Raw genomic sequence first — 19085 nt, 5'->3', positions numbered from 1 at the left:
GTGTGGTAATACTGAATCTTGACATTGTTAACCTATAACCCAATGAACTGCAAAGCTCTGAATTCAGCATAAAGATCTTGGAAATTGCTTTAGTGGATTAAGGGAATTGAGTATATTCACTTATGATTCAAGGACTACATACACTATGAAGGAGAGAATGATAAATAGTTTAGCTTCTCATTAATTAGTGAGTGCTTAGCAAGTCTGATTACAAGCTATTGATCATTTTCAATTTTTAGATTTTCAAATAACATTTTTAAAAACAATCGGAGATGAGCAAGATTGATATAATGAGTGCATCTGTAAAACAGTGATGCAACAATTGCTATCCTTAAATTTTATGAAGAAAATTAAAGGTGTATAATTTTAAATAGAATGCACATAAATACATACTGTAATGGTCAAAAGTAGATGCTTGGTCATCGTTCAGTTCATGAAAGATGTTGTCCAGAAAACTTTAAAAAAAAACCTTAGTCCTATGCTCACTGATTTATAGTGTGGCACTGCTAAGCAGAAGTTCCCCTTGCTGAGTGTTGAACTAAAATATGTTAGTGGTGCCAGAAAAAAAGCAACTGTTTAGCTTGTCCTCAGTTATCTTTGTATATCCAATGAAAGCTTGAATTCTTTTCCACTGAAATGGATGGGCATGTGTATTGTCCACTTTCTTCCCAACTCGGCTTTGTTGGAACAAATACTTTTCTTGTTATACGTAGTAAGTGGACTTTTTTCGCAATAAGCTTGATAAGAATGAAAATGAAAATATTGTAACTGAGGAATTGGTTATTATATATTTGCAAGTTAGATTGGGATGCCTAAAGACTTTTAAGGTATACAAACATCTTTAGAAAAGAATAATAGAGATACCTTTTGTGTAGATTACTGGCATCTTATATAACCATTAGCTCAGCTTCAATTTATTGCTGTTACTATGATGTAGGTAATTCTTTATCAGTCTACACAGAAAATACGGTATAGTAACTGGTTATGTAGCCCATGTAACTGTGCTGCAATCTGTAAAGTGTATGAGTAATATTGTCACTGTAGGTTGTCTTTTTTTCAAGTTGATGCATTTGGATCTGACCTTTTGTAAGAAATGAGGTCTGCGAGCAGCACACTTGCTTTCAGATACCAGCAATTTAAAATTAAGCCCATATGCATTTAGTGCATATATGTTTTCAAGTCCACCAGCTTTTTGGGATTTGCAAAAATCAAAATATTGATTTACAATCTCCAATGTACTTTCAGATAAGATATTAATAGAGGTCTTGAATGTTCTCCTAAGGTGGAAATTAAAATCCCATTGATGTATTGTGAAGAGACAGGGCACTTGTCCTTAGAATCTTGACTCTTATTGACCCCTCAAACCACATCATCGAAACAGACTTAGTCATAGAGCCACAGAGCTGTTCAGAACGGAAACAGACCCTTTTGTCCAACTTGTCCATGCCTACCTGAGAACATGGAACGTTACAGTGCAGTACAGGCCCTTTGACCCTCAATGTTGCACTGACCTGTGAAATTAATCTGATGCCCATCTAACCTACACCATTCCATTATTATCCATATGTACGTCTAATGCCCATTTAAATGCCCTTAACATCGGCGAGCCTACTACTATTATTGCAGGCAGGCCGTTCCACGCTCTTACTACTCCTAGTAAACAAACTACCCCGATATCTGTCCTAAATCTATCACCCCTCAATTTAAAGCCATGTCCCCTCGTGTTAGCCTTCACCATCCTACACCACCTTATCTAACCCTCTGATTATCTTGTACATCTTAATGAAGTCACTTCTCCCTGTTCCTCGCACGTGGCACCAGCAACAAACCATGATAACAACTGTTTTTCTATCTCTAAGCTTCCACCCTAGCTTCCTGAATTTCTGTTTTAGATCCTCACCTTTCCTATGTGGACCATGACTTGGGGCTGCTCCCCCTCCTCAAACACCAATCCGAGACCTCATGAACCCTGACACCTGGGAGGCAACACACCAATTGTGAGTCTCTCTCATTCTCACAAAACCTCCTATCTGTCCCCCTAATTAAGGAATCCCCATAGACTAAAGCTCTCCTCTTCCCCCTTCGCCTCTGAGCAACAGGGACAGACTCTGTGCCAGAGACCTATGTCCCATTGCTTACCCCAGTAAGTCGTTCCCCCCACCCCCACAACAGTATCCAAAACAGTATACTTGTTGAGGGCCACCGCCACAGGAGATCCCTGCACTGCCTGCTGGTTCCCTTTCCTACCCCTGATGGTAACCCATCTACCTTCCTCACGTGGCTGTGGAGTAACTCCTCTCCATAATCGCGTCCACCTCCTGAATGATCTGAAGTTCCTCCAACACCAGGTGCACCCAACTTGGTTCTTGAGCTGGAGTTGGGTGCACTTCCCACAAATGAAGTCAGCAGGCACACTAGAGATGACCCTTACTTCCCGCGTACCGCAGGAAGAACATTCAACTGCCCTAACCTCCATTCCAGCTATTCGAAGTTCCCAAATAGACTGCCAGAAAAAAAGACATAAAAGAAAGCACTTCTTGCCTTAACAACTGGTGCACAGAACTTTTTTTTTGATTAAAGGAGGAGGATGGGTGGGAGACACTACCTGAGTATTTTGGGTAAAGCAACTGCTCAAATCTGTGACCTTGTGACCTCTCCAACTACATCCAGGAAGTGAAGAAAAACCTGAACTAAAAGAAATTTAAACCGTATACTCGTGTACCCTGACAGGCCCCGCTGCTCCCTGGAAACCTCGTGATCTCCGACTGTATCCAGGAACTGATAACCTAAATTAGTCTAATCCAAATTGCCAGTATTTGGCCTTCCTCAAATAGTAATGGGATAACGAAGACAACTTGCTGTATGCAATTTGGTTTTCTCCACTTTCTTCTTAACAATGACTACACTTCAAAAGTGCTTCATTGGCTGTACAGCACTTTGGCTGTTGTTTGGTCATAAAGAAAAATGCATAAATGTAAGTCTTCCTTATCAAAAAAAATTAGTGAGATGTGATAAAGTAGGTTCAGAAGTTTCATCGGGACATGATATTTTTTAGAATTTGGATTGGCCAATTGGGCAGTTTAAGTCATTGCTGTTTTTGTTTACTTACCAAACTGCTCTTTTTCTGCTGCCTGTGCTTTTGTCCCAATCAAATCACTCTCAAAAGCAAAGGTCCCATGTTTGTTTGCTTAATTCAAAATAATATGGACCTGAATGCAGCTAGTTCATAACACGCCTAATATGGCACTAAATGCATTTTCCATCCACGGTCATTTTCACACCTGAATCTCCTGGATCTCTGAGCAAATTCCCCTAACAACTGCCAAATCACATTAGGTGACAAGAATGTCGTTGTGAGCAAAGGAAGGCAAATGGGGAAGTGGCAATAGGGAGGGATCGGTGTTAACTTTGCTAAGGCCAGACCTTGGGTGAGCTGCTGAGTTCTTACAGTTCTAGACAGGATACTTTAAAATTGTCAGGCTCTTAGGTGAAGATTGGTAAATTGGCTCCATTTCTTTATTCACCTTTCCTACCCATGGTGGCCCTCAGTTGATTTACAAAGTCATAATGTTAATTTACAGCAGTCTCTCTCACTCCTGCTCTCTCGTGAATACATTTCTCCCAGACTAAATTACTTTGTTTTGAAAGGAGCCCATTTAACTTGGCTTCCTTCAGTTAACAAGAATGAGTTTATTTGTTACTAATCACAAGAAGAAATACTAACACAACACGAATACAAATATATTAGGAATAAGAACTTATTCCAAAACTGCTTTAGACAAAAGACAGTCTCTGTGGTCTTCAGTGAAGAGTGGATTATAGAGTGTTATTGTTACAGTGGATGTTATATTTGTAGTGTGAAAGTCTATTTTGAGATTTTTGGCTTTGTAGGTTTAATGGTATTCTTTGTCCTGGTTCCTTTGAAAAGTGACTGGATAGCAGCACTCAGTGCATGAGAGAGAAAGAGAGCAATAGTATTTCTTTTTCTTTACCTGTAATGTAGGGGTATTTTAATGGCCATTTTTGTTCTCAAAATTGTGACCTGCACAGTGCACTGATTCACGCATTCCAAGATTAAGCCAATGACTCGCATAGATCAGAGTCAGTTTTAACTCTTGTCCCTGTGCATTCTACAAGTGGAAAATACACATGTCTCTTGCCCAAACTGCTGTTTTTTTTTCTCTCTTACCATCATGTTCAGTCTGGGATACTTTCAGGGATTAATATTGATCAGTTCGGTAGTGCATTTCCCTCTTTGAATTTAAATTGACAACTTCAGATGTAATGTTGCAGAAACGTTTTTAAGACAGGAATTGAATTTACTCCCATAATGTCTCCTTTTTGGCTGTAGCTGTGCTTGTGTTCAAAACATCACTTTGGACACAGCAAACCTTTAATTTCATCAGTGATTCATGGTCATGACAAGCTACACATTACGGTTTGATGTAATCTTCGCTATAACTTAAACTAGGATTAGTAATTAGCTTAAAACACACAGGATAAATTTATTGAGTAATTAAACTTTGGTTATTTAAATGAAATGTAATGTTGGATGGTGATACAGTGCAGATGGTATGCTGCAACTGTTGGACATGAGTTTGCGAGTATTTGCATCTTGAGGTACTTGTGCTCTGAATTGTTCAACCAGAATTGGGTGCGCAGATGCTGCAGAACATTTGGAACAACTGATTAGGCAGTTTGCTTGCTGTTCTTTTGAAGATGGTGCACGACAATAATTTAAAGATTCGGTGCTCTGAAATTAATACAGGTAGTTCTCCTACAATGCCATAGTTGCATTCTGTGTGACGTTGTGTTATAGAAAATCATGCAATAGAAATAATGGGGCCTATGGGACAAATAGGGTTGGGGAGGATTACCAAAAAAGCCAGTAAAAATTGAACAAAAGAAGTAGTTAGCCTAATAAAAATTATAGCACAGTCTAAGTAAATTTTGACCTGTTGTATAGTGCGGTATAGTACAATTCATCAGAATCTTCAACTGATTACTCTACTCAATTGGCATCTATACCTGTTGGCTGCACTACATTCTAGCCAGTCTTCTGATCCCATCCAATGGTAACACTGCACAAATCATCTCTCAAAATGAAACCTGCTTTGATCAAAGGTTGAATCTTAATTTCTTTCGCTAAGTGTCATCTTTGTCAAGTTTTTCGGAGGGTTTCGCGTCGTGATGCTTGGGGGATGTCTATCACCTTATTTTACAAAACCGCCTGATTTATTACCTACCCTACCCTTTGGTGCCCCTCTTGCACATTCTAGCACCATCACCACTTCCTGGATATCCCAGAATTGACTAACCTCTGTGGTGCAGCACCATCATTAAAAAGATATTGTGCACCCAGATGAGAGCGGTCAGTCCAGAGCTGCCCTGCATAGTTCCTGACATTGGCCCCAGATGTGGCAGATAATAGAAAATTGGTGTCTCTCTTTGTGGGCAGTGACATGGAGATGCTGCTGCTAGAGGTGGGGATGATGCAGAGGCAGGATGTCCTTTTTCTCCCAGTCCAACAGCAGATGCCATTCTACTGGAGCCACATCAATCTGGACCAGGTCTACCATCCAGCCCAGTGCAGTCTCACCCATCTGAAGAAATGCACAGAATGTAGGTTGACGTTCTCCACCCTGCCAGTGAAAGTGCCACCATCTTGTCATTGATACCTCACACTCACTATCTCTGCTACTGTACCCACCATTTCCTGCAACATTGTCCCCACTCACTCTCATCCTCACTAATATCTGACCATGACCAAGCTTGAATCTATTCTGCACAGCCTACTCACCCCCTCAGGGCATCTCCACACATGCACCAAAAGTAACAGTGTGCCACTCATCTTTCTCTTCCTCTTCCACTATGTGCAGAGTTTCCTGACTCTGACCATGCTGTGACCATCTCCATGCCCCTGTACTGGGTTTTTTTTTGCAGTTGGTTACCATATTGATTTACCAAACAGATTTACATGAGTCTGCAGATATTCTTTAACATCCAAACATATTTTTTTTAAACAAAAAGAGAGAAAAAGCTCTTAATATGAACAACAAAGTCACGTTTCAAACTGCTGCTCAACACTGTCCTCTTACTGTTTCAGTTCCAGTGCAATTTCACTCATCACAACTTTTTTTAAATTAACAGATTGCTCCCAGCTTCCTATCCTCAGGCTGTAGAGACATTTTGACAATACTTTTCCAAGTACACTAGCACAAACATTTCACAATACCTTTTACAAAGCTCTTCATGAGAGAATGCACAAGCTGTTTGGTCACATGAGGCTGATGCGCATCCAGTCCTCTGTGCATCATGACACCTCGTGCCAGGAATGAGGATCATGTACCAGTGAACGGGAGGGCGCTTTTTAAAAAGAAGTGCGGCAGTTCACAAGTCGCGTTACAGAAAAGCCCCATTTAATAAACGCATGTCATAGGAGAACTACCTATAGGACGGAAAGGTATTCAAAGAAGACTGTGGCTCACTTAGATTAGAGAGTAGTGCAGGTGTGGTTCACGGTCAGGGACTGGAGGGACGGTGATTGAGAGTCAAGCAAGTCACAGAGTAATACAGCACAGAAACAGGTGATTGGATGTGAAGTGCGGTAGTGGAGGAATCTCTGGCTTTGCCATTGTCCGAGAAGTACAAGGTTCTTGCCCAGGTGAATCAGGGCAGATGTATGAGCAAACGGATCATGGCGCTGTGCTAAGGGAGGCCATCCAAATGAATGGGAATGATGTAAAAAATGAAAATCATCTAATAATAGAGACAATATAGTCAAGGGATCTGATTCTATTCTGCACGTTGATGTATGGTTCCCATTATTTTGGGACCTGTGAATCAGATAACTGAAGCTGTAGTTAGGCTAATTAACAGATTTATGGAGATCAGGAAACATCATTTTAAAGACATCCTAGGTGAAATTTTGAGGCTGCATAGCACTTTGAATATAAATAGGCAAAATTAGTCCGGAAGTGGCAGTAACTAATAAATGCAAGGACTTCACTGGCAGAGGCAATATCAGTGAAAAATATATTATGACTAAATGCACAAAGCATTCACAACAACATAGAATTGGTAATAGATGAATTGGTAACAGAAATAGCAAAGGCATTATGGAAACAAGGTTGAAGAATGATTAAAGTCAGGGACGAAATATTCCAGAATATTTCTATTTTAGAAGAAAAATAGCAGGGCTAGCCCTGACAATAGGATATAGAAAAAATGGATCTTTGATTAAAATCCAAATGCAGAATCTGTTTGAAACTAAGATTGAACAAGTGGCAGCAAACGCTGATGGGAATTGCAGAGAATAAGTCTGATACTTTGAGGTGCAAGTGAAAAGGGTAAAATAGTTATCACAGGAAACTTCCACCTTTATAGAGACTATGAAGTAAAATTGTTACTAATTAATATGGGGGGCAGGTTCAAGAGGCAGCGAGATACAGCACTTTGGGGCGAATGGGATCAAAAGTTATGGGGAGAAAGCAGGATTAGGCTGTAAAGATGAATAGAGGAGAAGGCTCAAAGGACCGAATGGTGCGTCCTGCTCCTATCTTTTATGTTTCTGTAATATTCATTTAAGATTGGGGTGGCATAGTGGCTCAGTGGTTAGCACTTGCCTCACAGCATGGGTTCAATCCCTGCCTCAGGCGACTATCTGTGTGGAGTTTACACATTCTCCCTGTGTCTTCATGGGTTTCCTCTGGGTGCTCCAGTTTCCTCCCATAGTACAAAGTTGTGTAGATCAGGTGAGTTGGCTATGCTAAATTTCCCATAGTGTCAGGTGCATTAGTCAGGGGTAAATTTAAGGTAGGGGAATGGGTGTGGGTGGGTTACTATTCGGAGGGTCAGTGTGAACTTGTTGGGCCGAAGGGCCTCTATCCATACTGTAGAGATTCATATCTAATTCAAAGTGTTTGTTTATTCAGTCAGTATCTCAAGAATTCTCCAGTAACTGTACTTTCTGATAGCTCTTGATTTTTCCAAAAAAAGTTGATCACTTTTTGTGTTCAAATAATACATTCCTAGAAAAACTATTTATAACAGATTGTCAAACCTGCAGTAGTTATTTTTGGGTTTACAGTACTTTGAAATTAAGTTACACTATTAAATCTGTCTTGGTTATTGTGCCTGAGCAAAGATATATTGCTCTCAGCAACTGTTAATGAAATTGATACCTCACTTTCTTTTTAAAGCTGGTCTGAAGGTCATGGTGTTAACCTAGGCTTCAGCTGGGGGCATTCTGCTATGATGCTCTTTTGCTGGTGGCTATAACTGCCCAGCTGCTTGCCCTCTGCCACTCTTATTCTATCTCTGATGTGATAGAACTCTCCATTTATTGGCACTTTTGATTTAACTATTAACACTCCTACTCTGAGCATGTCTGGGAATAAAGATGTCGCTGCAAAATTGCATAATACGAAAAGTTATTTGATAACTTGCCAGGAAGGTGCCCCTAGGGAAACTGATCATCCTCTAATAGTATTAAATATATTTGCCTGCTTTGAAAAAATTGAATTTTTTTTTAAAGTAAAATATGTCACACCACACTGCGGACACCATTGTCCTGCCAAAGAAAGAAGCAGGTATTTAACGATGGATTAATTACAATTAATTCAGGACTTGTATTTAGTAGTTAAGGTCAAAATTGGAAATGGGAAAACACTTGGGTAACTCTGTGGGCTTCATGTTGAATCTAGTAGGATTGCAAGTATCCACATTAGGCATATAAATTAGTCATTAACTTATGCTCAGCAGGAGTATGTACCATCAGCAAGATGCACTACAGAAATTCACCAAGGCTTCTTAGACAGCACTTTCCAAACCCACAGCCACTACCATCCCCCACTCAGCCGTGCTAACCACTGAGCCACCATGCCTCCACCTGGAAATTCCCTTGCAAGCCCCTCACCACCCTCACTTAGGAATATATCACCGTTCCTTCACACTGGATCAAAACTCTGGATTGCAGTGATGCAAGAAGGCAGCTCACCATCACTTAAGGGCAACTAGGGATGGACAATAAATGCTGGCTCAGTCAACAACACCCACATCCCACAAGTGAATTTAAAAAAATGTAATTCCCCCTATCAAATTAGTGTTAAATGCAGCTGGTAAACAGTGGAAAGTCTTCATATAGCTATATATTTATCAGATCAAAAGACAGATTTAGGAATAGGAGATGATTAGTTTGGGCCATCACAAGTGTTCCATGTTGCTGTGGGGATGGTTTATTTTCATTCATGGGATTTAAGCTCACTAGCTATTATTACCTGTCCCTAATTGCCCAGAGGGTAATTAAGAGTCAACTAGGGTCTGGAGTTGCATATAGGCCAGACCAGGTGAGAATGACAAATTCCTTTACCTAAAGGACATTAGTGAACTGGATGGAGTTTTACAACATTAGACTGTGGTTACGTAGTTACCATTAGGCCACATTTTTATTCTAGATTGTTATTGAATTCAAATTTCACCATCTGCCATGGTGGGATTCAAGCTCATGTACTGAGAACATTAGTGTGGAGTTCTGGATTACAAGTCCAGTAACATTAACGCTGCATTACATTTGCCACCCAGAGTTGTGATCAACAGAATCCAGAATAGGTCACATTCCCATTGTTGGTAAAAACAATGACTGCAGATGCCAGAAACCAGATTCTGCATTAGAGTGGTGCTGGAAAAGCACAGCAGTTCAGCCAGCATTCGAGGAGCAGGAAAATCAACGTTTCGGGCAAAAGCCCTTCAGGAATACATCCTGCTCCTCGGATGCTGTCTGAACTGCTGTGCTTTTCCAGCACCATTCTAATCCACATTCCCGTTGTTGCCTCCATTTGACCCTATATTAGCGAGCCTGTCTTGAAGCATAACAATATTGTACATGTTACAAATGCAATGTTTTACAAAAATGTGGACTCTTATTTCTAACCACTTCTCAACTCACAGAATTCCAGGTTCCAGCCATTACCACGGATTATATAGTGACTGCAACTGTGTTAATTTATTCTTTTTGCAGTATTCAGCATATCCAAATATACCACTTGCCCAAAGTGACTATGCAACAGTCAGTGAAGAAAGCAAATGGTATGTTGACCTTCATAGGGAGAGGATTTGAGTACATGAGTAAGGATGTTTTGCTGCAAGTGTATGGGACCTTGGGGAGCCACACCTGGAGCAAGTTTAGCCTGCTTATCTGAGGAATGATATCCTGACTATGAAATGAGTGCAACAAAGGTTTACCAATCTGATTCCTGGGATGGGAGATCTGATGTATGACGAGAGACTGGATTAGTTAGGACTTTATTTCCTGGAATTTGTGAAAATTGAGTGGATATCTCATAGAAAACTGTAAAATTCTAACAGGACTAGGAAAGATAAACGTAGGAAGGATGCTTCCAATGACTGGGGAGATGAGCTAGAGGTCATAATCCATGGAAATGGGCTAGGCCATTTAGGACTGCGATTTAAAAAGTTTCTTCACTCAGTGGTGAGCTTGTGGAATTTTCTGCGACAAAAAGTGGTTGAGACTAAAACAAACATTTTCAAGAGGTAATTATGTATTGTTCTTATGGCTAAAGAGATCAAAGGATAATGAGAAAATGGGAACAAGCTACTGAGTTGGGTGATCAGCAATGATCAGATTGAATGGTGGAGCAGGTTCGAAGGGCTGAATAGCCTACTCCTGCTTCAATTTCCTGTGTTGCTTATCCACACAAGCCACACTGCTTCCATCATTCATTACACAGCGAGCTCTCTCAGGGATGCTGCCAACATCTGACTCAACGACTTCATGTTGGCATACTGCTGTCTGATATCTTTAAGAATTAGCATTTGCAATATGTTAACATGAGGAACCCTGAAGCATTTACTTCCATCTCTGACCAGAAATAACCGCTGTCATGCCATTGGACATCCCTCAAGGTTGGCAACAGTCATTTTAACAACTTTGCAGAAGGACAATATCTTAAAAGCTGTCAAGTTGTTCCTAAAGTAACAATAATTATGATGAAATTGGCAGAATGTGGAGATGAGCATATTAGTGTTTGTATAAATAAGATAGAAGCAAAAAAAAATTTAAATTTGACTTTAATGTGATTTCTGATGTTAGATTTCTTTGGCAATCTATTGAATATCCCAGACAGGTTGGGAAAATATTTAATCAGTCTTGTTTGGGAGTTGTATGAGCCACTTAATGAGCTGAAGGTTGTAGACCCTTGGTCTGTCCTTTTTCAAGTTATTGTCTGGAGCTGACCCAAGCTCCATAAAACTTGAGGGTTTGTTTAACTTTGAGTAGTTTGTGAAACCTGACCTTCTATCCACTACCAAAACTATTTGTTTCCATGGTACCTCTTTCCATTCCTCCTCTATTGCTGTTCGAATCCTTATTTGCTTCTGCAGTGCTGTTTGAAATCTCCTTGAGCTCCAAATAATCCAAACTGGTCCCTGTATCCAGTGCACACAGCCCTTTTATCCATCCCCACCCCCTCACTAACCCTGATGATGTTTAATATATATAAATTCCAGCGATTAACTGAAAGGCATTGCGTGACAAGATTTCTCATTTTAAGAATTTTGCTCGAAGCTAAAAACAACTCCCACTGAATGTGCTACTAATAATCTGAACTACAGAAGAGACAACCATTAATAATGCTTTAACACCACATATTAAAATGCATACATTACAATTTGCTTTCCATGGAATTAAACTTTTATTTGATACAATTCAAAGGCATATCCTGTTTCCAATAGGTCCATGTTTCCCAACTTCATTGAGTAAATATCCAAAACACTTCCCTGAATTCTCAGAATTTCCAAGTTGACAACCTGCAGCAAGGCCCACGGCAGCAAAACAATTTTTCCCCTCAGCCTCAGGATAAATATTGCAGAATCTTTAGATTGTCACAAGATGTCTCTTCGACTAGAGACTGTCCCACTTCTGCTTTACAGCTGATAGTTCTTCAAGGACTTGTAGCCTTTGCCTTGCCCTACAACAACATGGTGATGAAGTGGTCATCAAAATGCTACCTCTGTGCATCTATTTTTTTTTGCCAGTCTTGTATGTGGTTTTTAAAATTTAAAAACTATTTGCTTGCCAGTACCCAATCTTTTTACATTACTCATTCACTTCAGTTTGTAAATGGATTAGTGAGCATAGAACAAGGGTATTTATAGCAGTATGTAATCAGCCTTCTCAAATTAGGAAAAGCTTTTTTTCTTTCCTTTCCAACTTTGTTTGTGATCTGCTTCAATTATGCTGCATGTATCTTCGTCAATTTAATGCCGCATAGAGAAAATCGATCATCTTAGTGTTGGAAATTCTTGGATAGAAATCATACTGTATTCAAGTTGCAGTGCTCTACTTGCCTTTTCACATTGACTTCAAAATAATTGGTCTCACTTGTTCTAATGTTCATATTCATTTATTATAAGCAGTTTTTCAAAACTGAAAAGTACAATTTCTTGGTGAGAAGCGACTCTTCTTCCATATCCAGTGTGGGAAGTCAATCACTTGAGTTCATAGCCCATTGGAATTCAACCTAATGAACGGGAAATCTAATTTTGTAGCAGTACGGAAACCAACAGCAGAGAATCAGACTTGTGTTAATGTGCATTAACTATGTCGTTAGAAGACTGCTATTTGTGTCATTCAACCTAAAACTTTGGATCAATAATTCCATTTCAAATGTTTCATAATATGCTAGTTTATTTGTAAATATACTGCAAGCTTGGTGATAAGGAATAACCAAACTGCCTTTTGGTTGACTATTTCTTTACTCTCGGCTTTTGTTTATTAACTAATTTCTTTTATTGTGATGGATCACACTTGAATACAAGTGAAATCATGTGTGTTGCACGATTCTCATTGAGTAAATTGCTCATCTCTTTCCCTGATGAATTATGCAGGATTGTAGCTACTTTACTGTTCCTTCAGTTAAGGTTTTTTTTCTAATAGGTGAAACTTTCCAATTGCATGAATGCTTTGTCAACAGTATCCACAAATAAAAAGTACTAAAGTTGTTATTTTTAAGAATAACAACTTCACTCTGAGCTGAAGCATGCTACATTTCTGTTTTTGTAAATACTCAATGTGATGAGTTTTCAGATTACAAATTATTCTGGAATATTTTTCTTTGTAGTTTCTGTTGACAGTAATGAGGTCACTTTCATACTAAATAACTGTGATCACTCAGTTTCTAAAGTAACCCACCTTGCCAATGTGCAAATGAACAATCAGAAGCAATTGTGATTGCATTATTTGAACTATAGTGGCTAGCCTTCAATCTACTTCCTTTTGGAAAGGGTCTATCTATAGTATACTCTTGATAATTAAACTAGTTACATTTTTTTAAAATGATGAACCCAGCTCTGTGGTGGTTAGATTATCACCACTGAACCAAAAAAAACCAAGAAGTGTTCATGTTCTTTTATCCTGCAATGGAAGCCAGAAAAATTGCAAATAAAATCAGCTTGCCATATTGTTCATGGCACTTAAATCACATTGTATTTGGGGATTATTTTTTCTGTTATGATTTCCCAATTGTATTTACTTTGAATTTCAAATAAGCAATGTTTGGGAGAAGAGCAAATAAAAGTTGTTGGGAAAAATTGGGAGTCAGATTCACCCATTGTATTGTTGGGAATACTGTACAGTGAAACGGTCTTGATTGATTGCCTTTCATAATGAACATGGGGAAGAGTTGGAAGCAAAAGGCTTTCAAAACTCATTTGGTGGGGAGGTGAGGACAAATTAATTTTATAATAATTTTCTGCTGGATAACAGAACACCTCTAAAACTTAGTGTGGAATTGGGATGCAATTTTGACAATGAATTGACTTGTGTCACCTGAATCATGTGTGCCTATCATATGAAGTTTGCAATTTTTAACAGAAGGTTACAGGCCTACCCACTTTTTCTCTGTTTACATGCAGCAAGGACATTTGGGCGACGAAGAGGTAAAGAAATTTTTAATACTTAGTGTTTGCTTGTGAAATCTAGTAATATTTCAATGCTTTAATGGAGTGATTAATGATTTTCAGTTGCTTGTGTGAATTCTTTGGTTGATTGGCAAAATCTATGTCTCCTTTTGTGGTGGATCTAATCGCTATCGCGAACTTCTAACAATTCTAAATTAGTAACTTGCAGTTTGTTGCCTTGGAAGTTCTTCAATATATCTTTTTGACAAAAACTGTTGTGTTTCTCTTTAAGTCTATAAAATCATAATTAAATGGTCTGCTTTAAATTGTGGCTGAAGAAATAATAATTGCTTAATAACAGTTGCATTCAAAGCACAGTGTTTGAGATTTCCTTTTGAGCTTGGTGTTTTTTTTTAAGTAAATGGTGGGATTTGTTTTTGTTCCTCTGTACAGTGTTGTTTTTAAATCTGGCCATGGTACCAGGGGGAGGTTCTGAATGCAACCCCCAGGTGTTTCCCCACAGATGACAAACAAGAATCTGTAGTGGATAGAATCACCCATGGCAATTGAGGTTTTAATTACCTGCTAACCCTTTCCATTGAGACCTTGAGTGAAGGAGTGATACCTCGGAAAGGATGTTTTCATTTGCTGTTGCTGGGGAGAGTTTAAATTTCTTTCTCGTAATATTTCCTCAAGTAAGTTCTTCCCATTCAGCCATCTGAGTGTGATGGTCTGCAAGATGCATGACGGTTGCCATAGTTACCACTAGTCAAAGGTCAGCTGAGGGGGACACTTGTTATCCCTCTGTTCTCACAATTATTCTTTTGAAGCATGAATGCTGTCTTATGTCAAGGTGTCTGCCATAGCTCACTTGGTGGCACTGTTGACTCTGACTTAGACAGTTTTGGGTTCAGGCCCCACACAATGTCTTGAGTGCAAATACAAGGCTGACACTCCTTTCTTTTATTAATGGAGTGTCGGAAAAACCACCTTTTTCAGGTGAGATGTTGAGGCCCTGTCTGCCTGTTCTGCTGGGTGTAAAAGATCCATTGGCCCTTTGAAGAAGAGCAGGCAAGTTATTTGCATTGTCCAGGCCATTCCTCCCACTGATATCACCAAAACAGATTACCTGTGTACTATGTTGCAATTTGAGTGTTTTGCTGTGTGCAATTGGTATTTCCCAAATTACAATAATAGTTACGTTTTGAAAAAACTTCATTAACTGTCAACTGCTTTGAGATACTTGGTGATCATGGAAAGCAGGATATAAATGTAAGTTTTATCTTTTTTATAAGTACTTATTTTGAACAAACTACTTAGTACTTAAGAATCAAAAACTATTTAATACTGCTAACAACTGTTTTGGTTAATTCACATTCAGGCACCAGGAAATCCTTTTTGGTCCCACTTAATTTTGTTTTTTCTTCCAGTTTTAGTAGATTAGCCATATTTTAGAATTTCTGTTGTTTTAAGAGAGATTTTGGAGAAGATTTGTAGCTCATATTGAATGTTTGCTTGCTGATGTTTCGTCACCATGCTAGGTAACATCAGTGAGCCTCCGATGAAGTGCTGGTGTTCTGTCCCGCTTGGTATTTGTGTCTTGGTCTGATGTAGTGGGTAACATCACTTCTAGTTCTTTTTCTGAGAGGTTGGTAAATGGAGTTCCTGTGTGTATCTCTGTTTAACCAGTTCCAGGATTGATGTATTGTCCCAGTTGAACTGGTGTCCTCCTTCATCTGTGTGTAAGAGTGCTAGTGATAATTGGTCATGTCTTTTGATGACTATCTGGTGCTCGTGTATCCTGGTGGTTAGTTTCCTGCCAGTCTTTTTTTTATTTCAAAAATATACTTTATTCATAAAATGATTTGATGGTCTGTACATTTGGTCATGCCGTACATATGTCCACATTTACAAACACAGATTCGAATTTATCATTGTCATATACAGGTCTGTGCATTTCTCAATCTTATGCATATATTTGGCTGAGGCATCAGCAGAGCCCAAAAAAACGTCCGCATGGGCCCCCTGTTCTTCTTTAGGCAGGCCGATCTTACACGTTAGTTTCCTGCCAGTCTGTCCAATGTAATGTTTGTGTCGTCCTTGCAGGATATTTTGTGTATGACATTCGTTCTGCTGGTTGTTGGTACAGGGTTCTTTTAAATTCATGAGCTGTTTCAGTGTGGTGGTAGGTTTGTGGCTACCATGCTGCCTCGGGGCTAAAGTAGTCTGGTCCTCATCTCTGAGATGTCTTTAATGTATGGCAGATTAGCTAGAGTCTCTGGGCATGTTGTGTTTTCTTGTTTAGGTCAGTTATGTAAAAATTGGTGGACTGTGCTTATCGGGTACCTGTTGTTCCTGAATAAGTTGTACAGGTGTTTTTCCTCAGCTTCTCTTAGTTCTTGGGTGCTGCAATGTGTTGTGGCTCGTTTAAGTAATGTTCTGATGCAGCTCCGTTTGTGGGTATTGGGATGATTGCTTCTGTAGTTGAGTATCTAGGTAGTCTGTGTGACTGTAGCTCTCCATTGGCTTTGCTTTCTACTGTGATGTCTAGGAAGGGGAGTCTATAGTTGTTCTCTTCCACTTTTGGTGAACTTTATACCAGTAAGGATGTGTTTGTGGGTTTCTTCTAATTTGTTGCATTTCATGATGACAAAGGTTATTTAAATGAGCCACAACACACTGCAGCACCTAATCTGGTAATTAACTCAGATGAGGACTAGAGTACTCCAGTCCCTAGGCATCATGGCAGCCTATAAACCTACCATCACACTGAAACAGCTCTTTATGAATTTAAAGGACCCCCTACCACCAGCCAGCAGGATGAATGTCATATACAAAATACCCTGCAAAAACTACAATAGACATTACATTGGCCAGATTGTTAGGAAACTAGCCGCCAGGATATACGAGCACTAAAAGACATGACCAACTATCACTCGTATCCGTACGCACAGATGATGAGGGACACCAATTCGACCGTGCATCCATCCTGGGAAATGCACGGGAATTCCTAGGGGCCTGACATTCAAACCAGAACTCCATTAGCATTTCGATTTGGATCCCATTAACCAACCTCTCAGAAAAAGAACCAGAAGTGATATCATCCATCATAACAGGCCAAGACAAATAAATAGCAAGTGGGACAGAACACCAGTGTTTTATTGGAGGCTCACTGATGACGTTACCTAGCATGGTGACAAAATGTCTGAAAACCAATCTACCAGGTCAGGTGAACAAACTTCCAATCTGATTGTTTCAAGCACTATACTTCACTGGTTGATGCATTAGACCAATATTTGGCTTTGCTCAGCTAATCATTGATGTAAACATTAGATTCATGAAAGACCAATTTATTTCATTCAGTAATCACAATTTCGTGCTTTTAGTTCATTTCCTTCAAATCAGCTGTACCATTAAAGATATGATGTATTGATGTTGTTTGTAGAATGGGTAGTCTTGACTTACATTTCAGAGCTTCAAGTTTGACCAGCTAGTTTTAGTTTGAAATTTTTTCTTCACATTCTTAAGTGATTTAACTTTCTGTAATACATTTGTTAAAAGCAAGTAACTTTCTTTGGTTAGATTTGGCAAAATCCCTATCGTATTCCTTGAGTCCCGTAAGTTCTTATTATTTTTGTTTGGTTTGAGGTAACAAGGCACCTGATTTTAGTCTCCCCATTGGATTCTAGTGAGAATGCCTTGGCAAGTTACCAGGGTTGGTGAGGGATCTGTATCTTCAGGATTGAATTTTCCCTCTCTGGGTGATATGGGATATTTTGAATATGTACTATCAGATAGTTCCCAGTTAAGCTATCTTTTGAACTTTGATCTTGGCCTGAGATGCTTTTCCACATTTCAATGCTGAGTTGCTTTTTGGTGGGTACTATCTTGAACACAAACCATTCCTGTTAGTGAAGTGTAAATTCTCAAAAACTTGTAATTAATTTCAAGTGCTCACTTGTGAAAGAATTATTTGTGAAAATTTATTATTCTCCCTTTCTCCCTGTGACTCAATGGGTTAATGCCTTGAGTGGTTCTTCATGTGTTACAAAGATTAGGGTAGAATTGGCTATAGCTGAGAGAGACCGCTAGAGATGTATAATTTATAAATGCATGTGAACATGGCACGCATGTGTCGAAGGTGTTGCTGGAGAGGTTTTCATTACAGCTGTGGAACACAGCCTTGCTATGATTCACTATTTTCAATTGAAATGGTACAAATTGAACAAATTAGAGAAATGCATATTCCACACAGAAAAATTACAAATAAGAATTTCTTGTTTCAAAATCATTGGAGGAGGGGAGAAACATCACAAGCACATTATTCAAGTTACATGTAGTTTCTGGAATTTAAAAAAAGTGGAATTAACAATAGTTTCATAGCTATGTCTTCAAAGTTAATGACACTGCCGAAGTAGTTTGTTTAGCAGCAGACAGTATAGGTTTACAAACTGTTTATATTGGCTGTATTTCATAATGTTTAGTTTAAATATGAGATTAGTGCACATGTGAGCATCTTTATGTACTTGCCTCTTTTAAAACACTTGGTCGATGTCCCATGAGTTAGTAGGACTTGAGAAATTTTATATAATGCGCATTGGAAGGCACTTATGTTTAAAAGATTTTGTTTTCCTTTTGAGGCACCAGTTCTTTAATTGTGTAGTATTGATCGTAAAATAACTGAAGTTAAATTGATTCTTTTGATTTTAACCAGGCCGTTGAATTCTGAATTTTCCTATAAATCCGTTTCTACTTTTTGTATGGTTGATATATGGTTTTATCCATTCGTCAGTTAAAAGCTTGCATTCATCCTAATTAATATTTTGCTTCCTTATTAGATGGCCCATGCCTGGCCTTGCTGTTCATGACACTTGCATTGTCTGTATAAATTTTCAAATATTAAAGAATCAAAATGGAATGATCTTTTTTAACACAATCAATCATTTGAGTTTTCCGAAACAAAAGATATCGAGTACTTAACGATGAATATATTCTAACAGTTACATCTTCATGCTGAGTTGCAGCAAATTGGCAATGGTGCAGAGTTTAGGTCTGAGACAAATTTTGAAGTATCAGAATAATCTTCAGGTTCCTTTTTACTCGATGGAGGTGTGAACTGTTTTCCAGGTCGTTCTTCACTATTTCCTATTGAAGATGGTTTCCTTGAT

General features: G+C 38.9%; 1 protein-coding gene across 5 annotated transcripts in view; it reads left to right on the top strand.

Moving 5' to 3' along the window:
- The window catches only part of cpeb3 (cytoplasmic polyadenylation element binding protein 3), a 118887-nt gene that overhangs the window by 52250 nt on the left and 47552 nt on the right, over positions 1 to 19085 (top strand). For 4 of the 5 annotated variants that reach the window (XM_072557728.1, XM_072557725.1, XM_072557722.1 and 1 more), the window contains exons 5-6: positions 13933 to 13956; positions 19045 to 19085. The exon at positions 19045 to 19085 is cut by the window's right edge and continues 127 nt beyond it. In XM_072557728.1, coding sequence (XP_072413829.1) covers positions 13933 to 13956; positions 19045 to 19085 — 65 coding nt within the window. The remainder of the gene's footprint in view (positions 1 to 13932; positions 13957 to 19044) is intronic. The other variant, XM_072557723.1, reaches the window with a different exon arrangement.

Source organism: Chiloscyllium punctatum, chromosome 38 (genome assembly GCF_047496795.1).
Source record: "Chiloscyllium punctatum isolate Juve2018m chromosome 38, sChiPun1.3, whole genome shotgun sequence".
Taxonomy (NCBI): Eukaryota; Metazoa; Chordata; class Chondrichthyes; order Orectolobiformes; family Hemiscylliidae; genus Chiloscyllium; species Chiloscyllium punctatum.
This window is presented reverse-complemented; position numbering and strand designations above follow the sequence as displayed.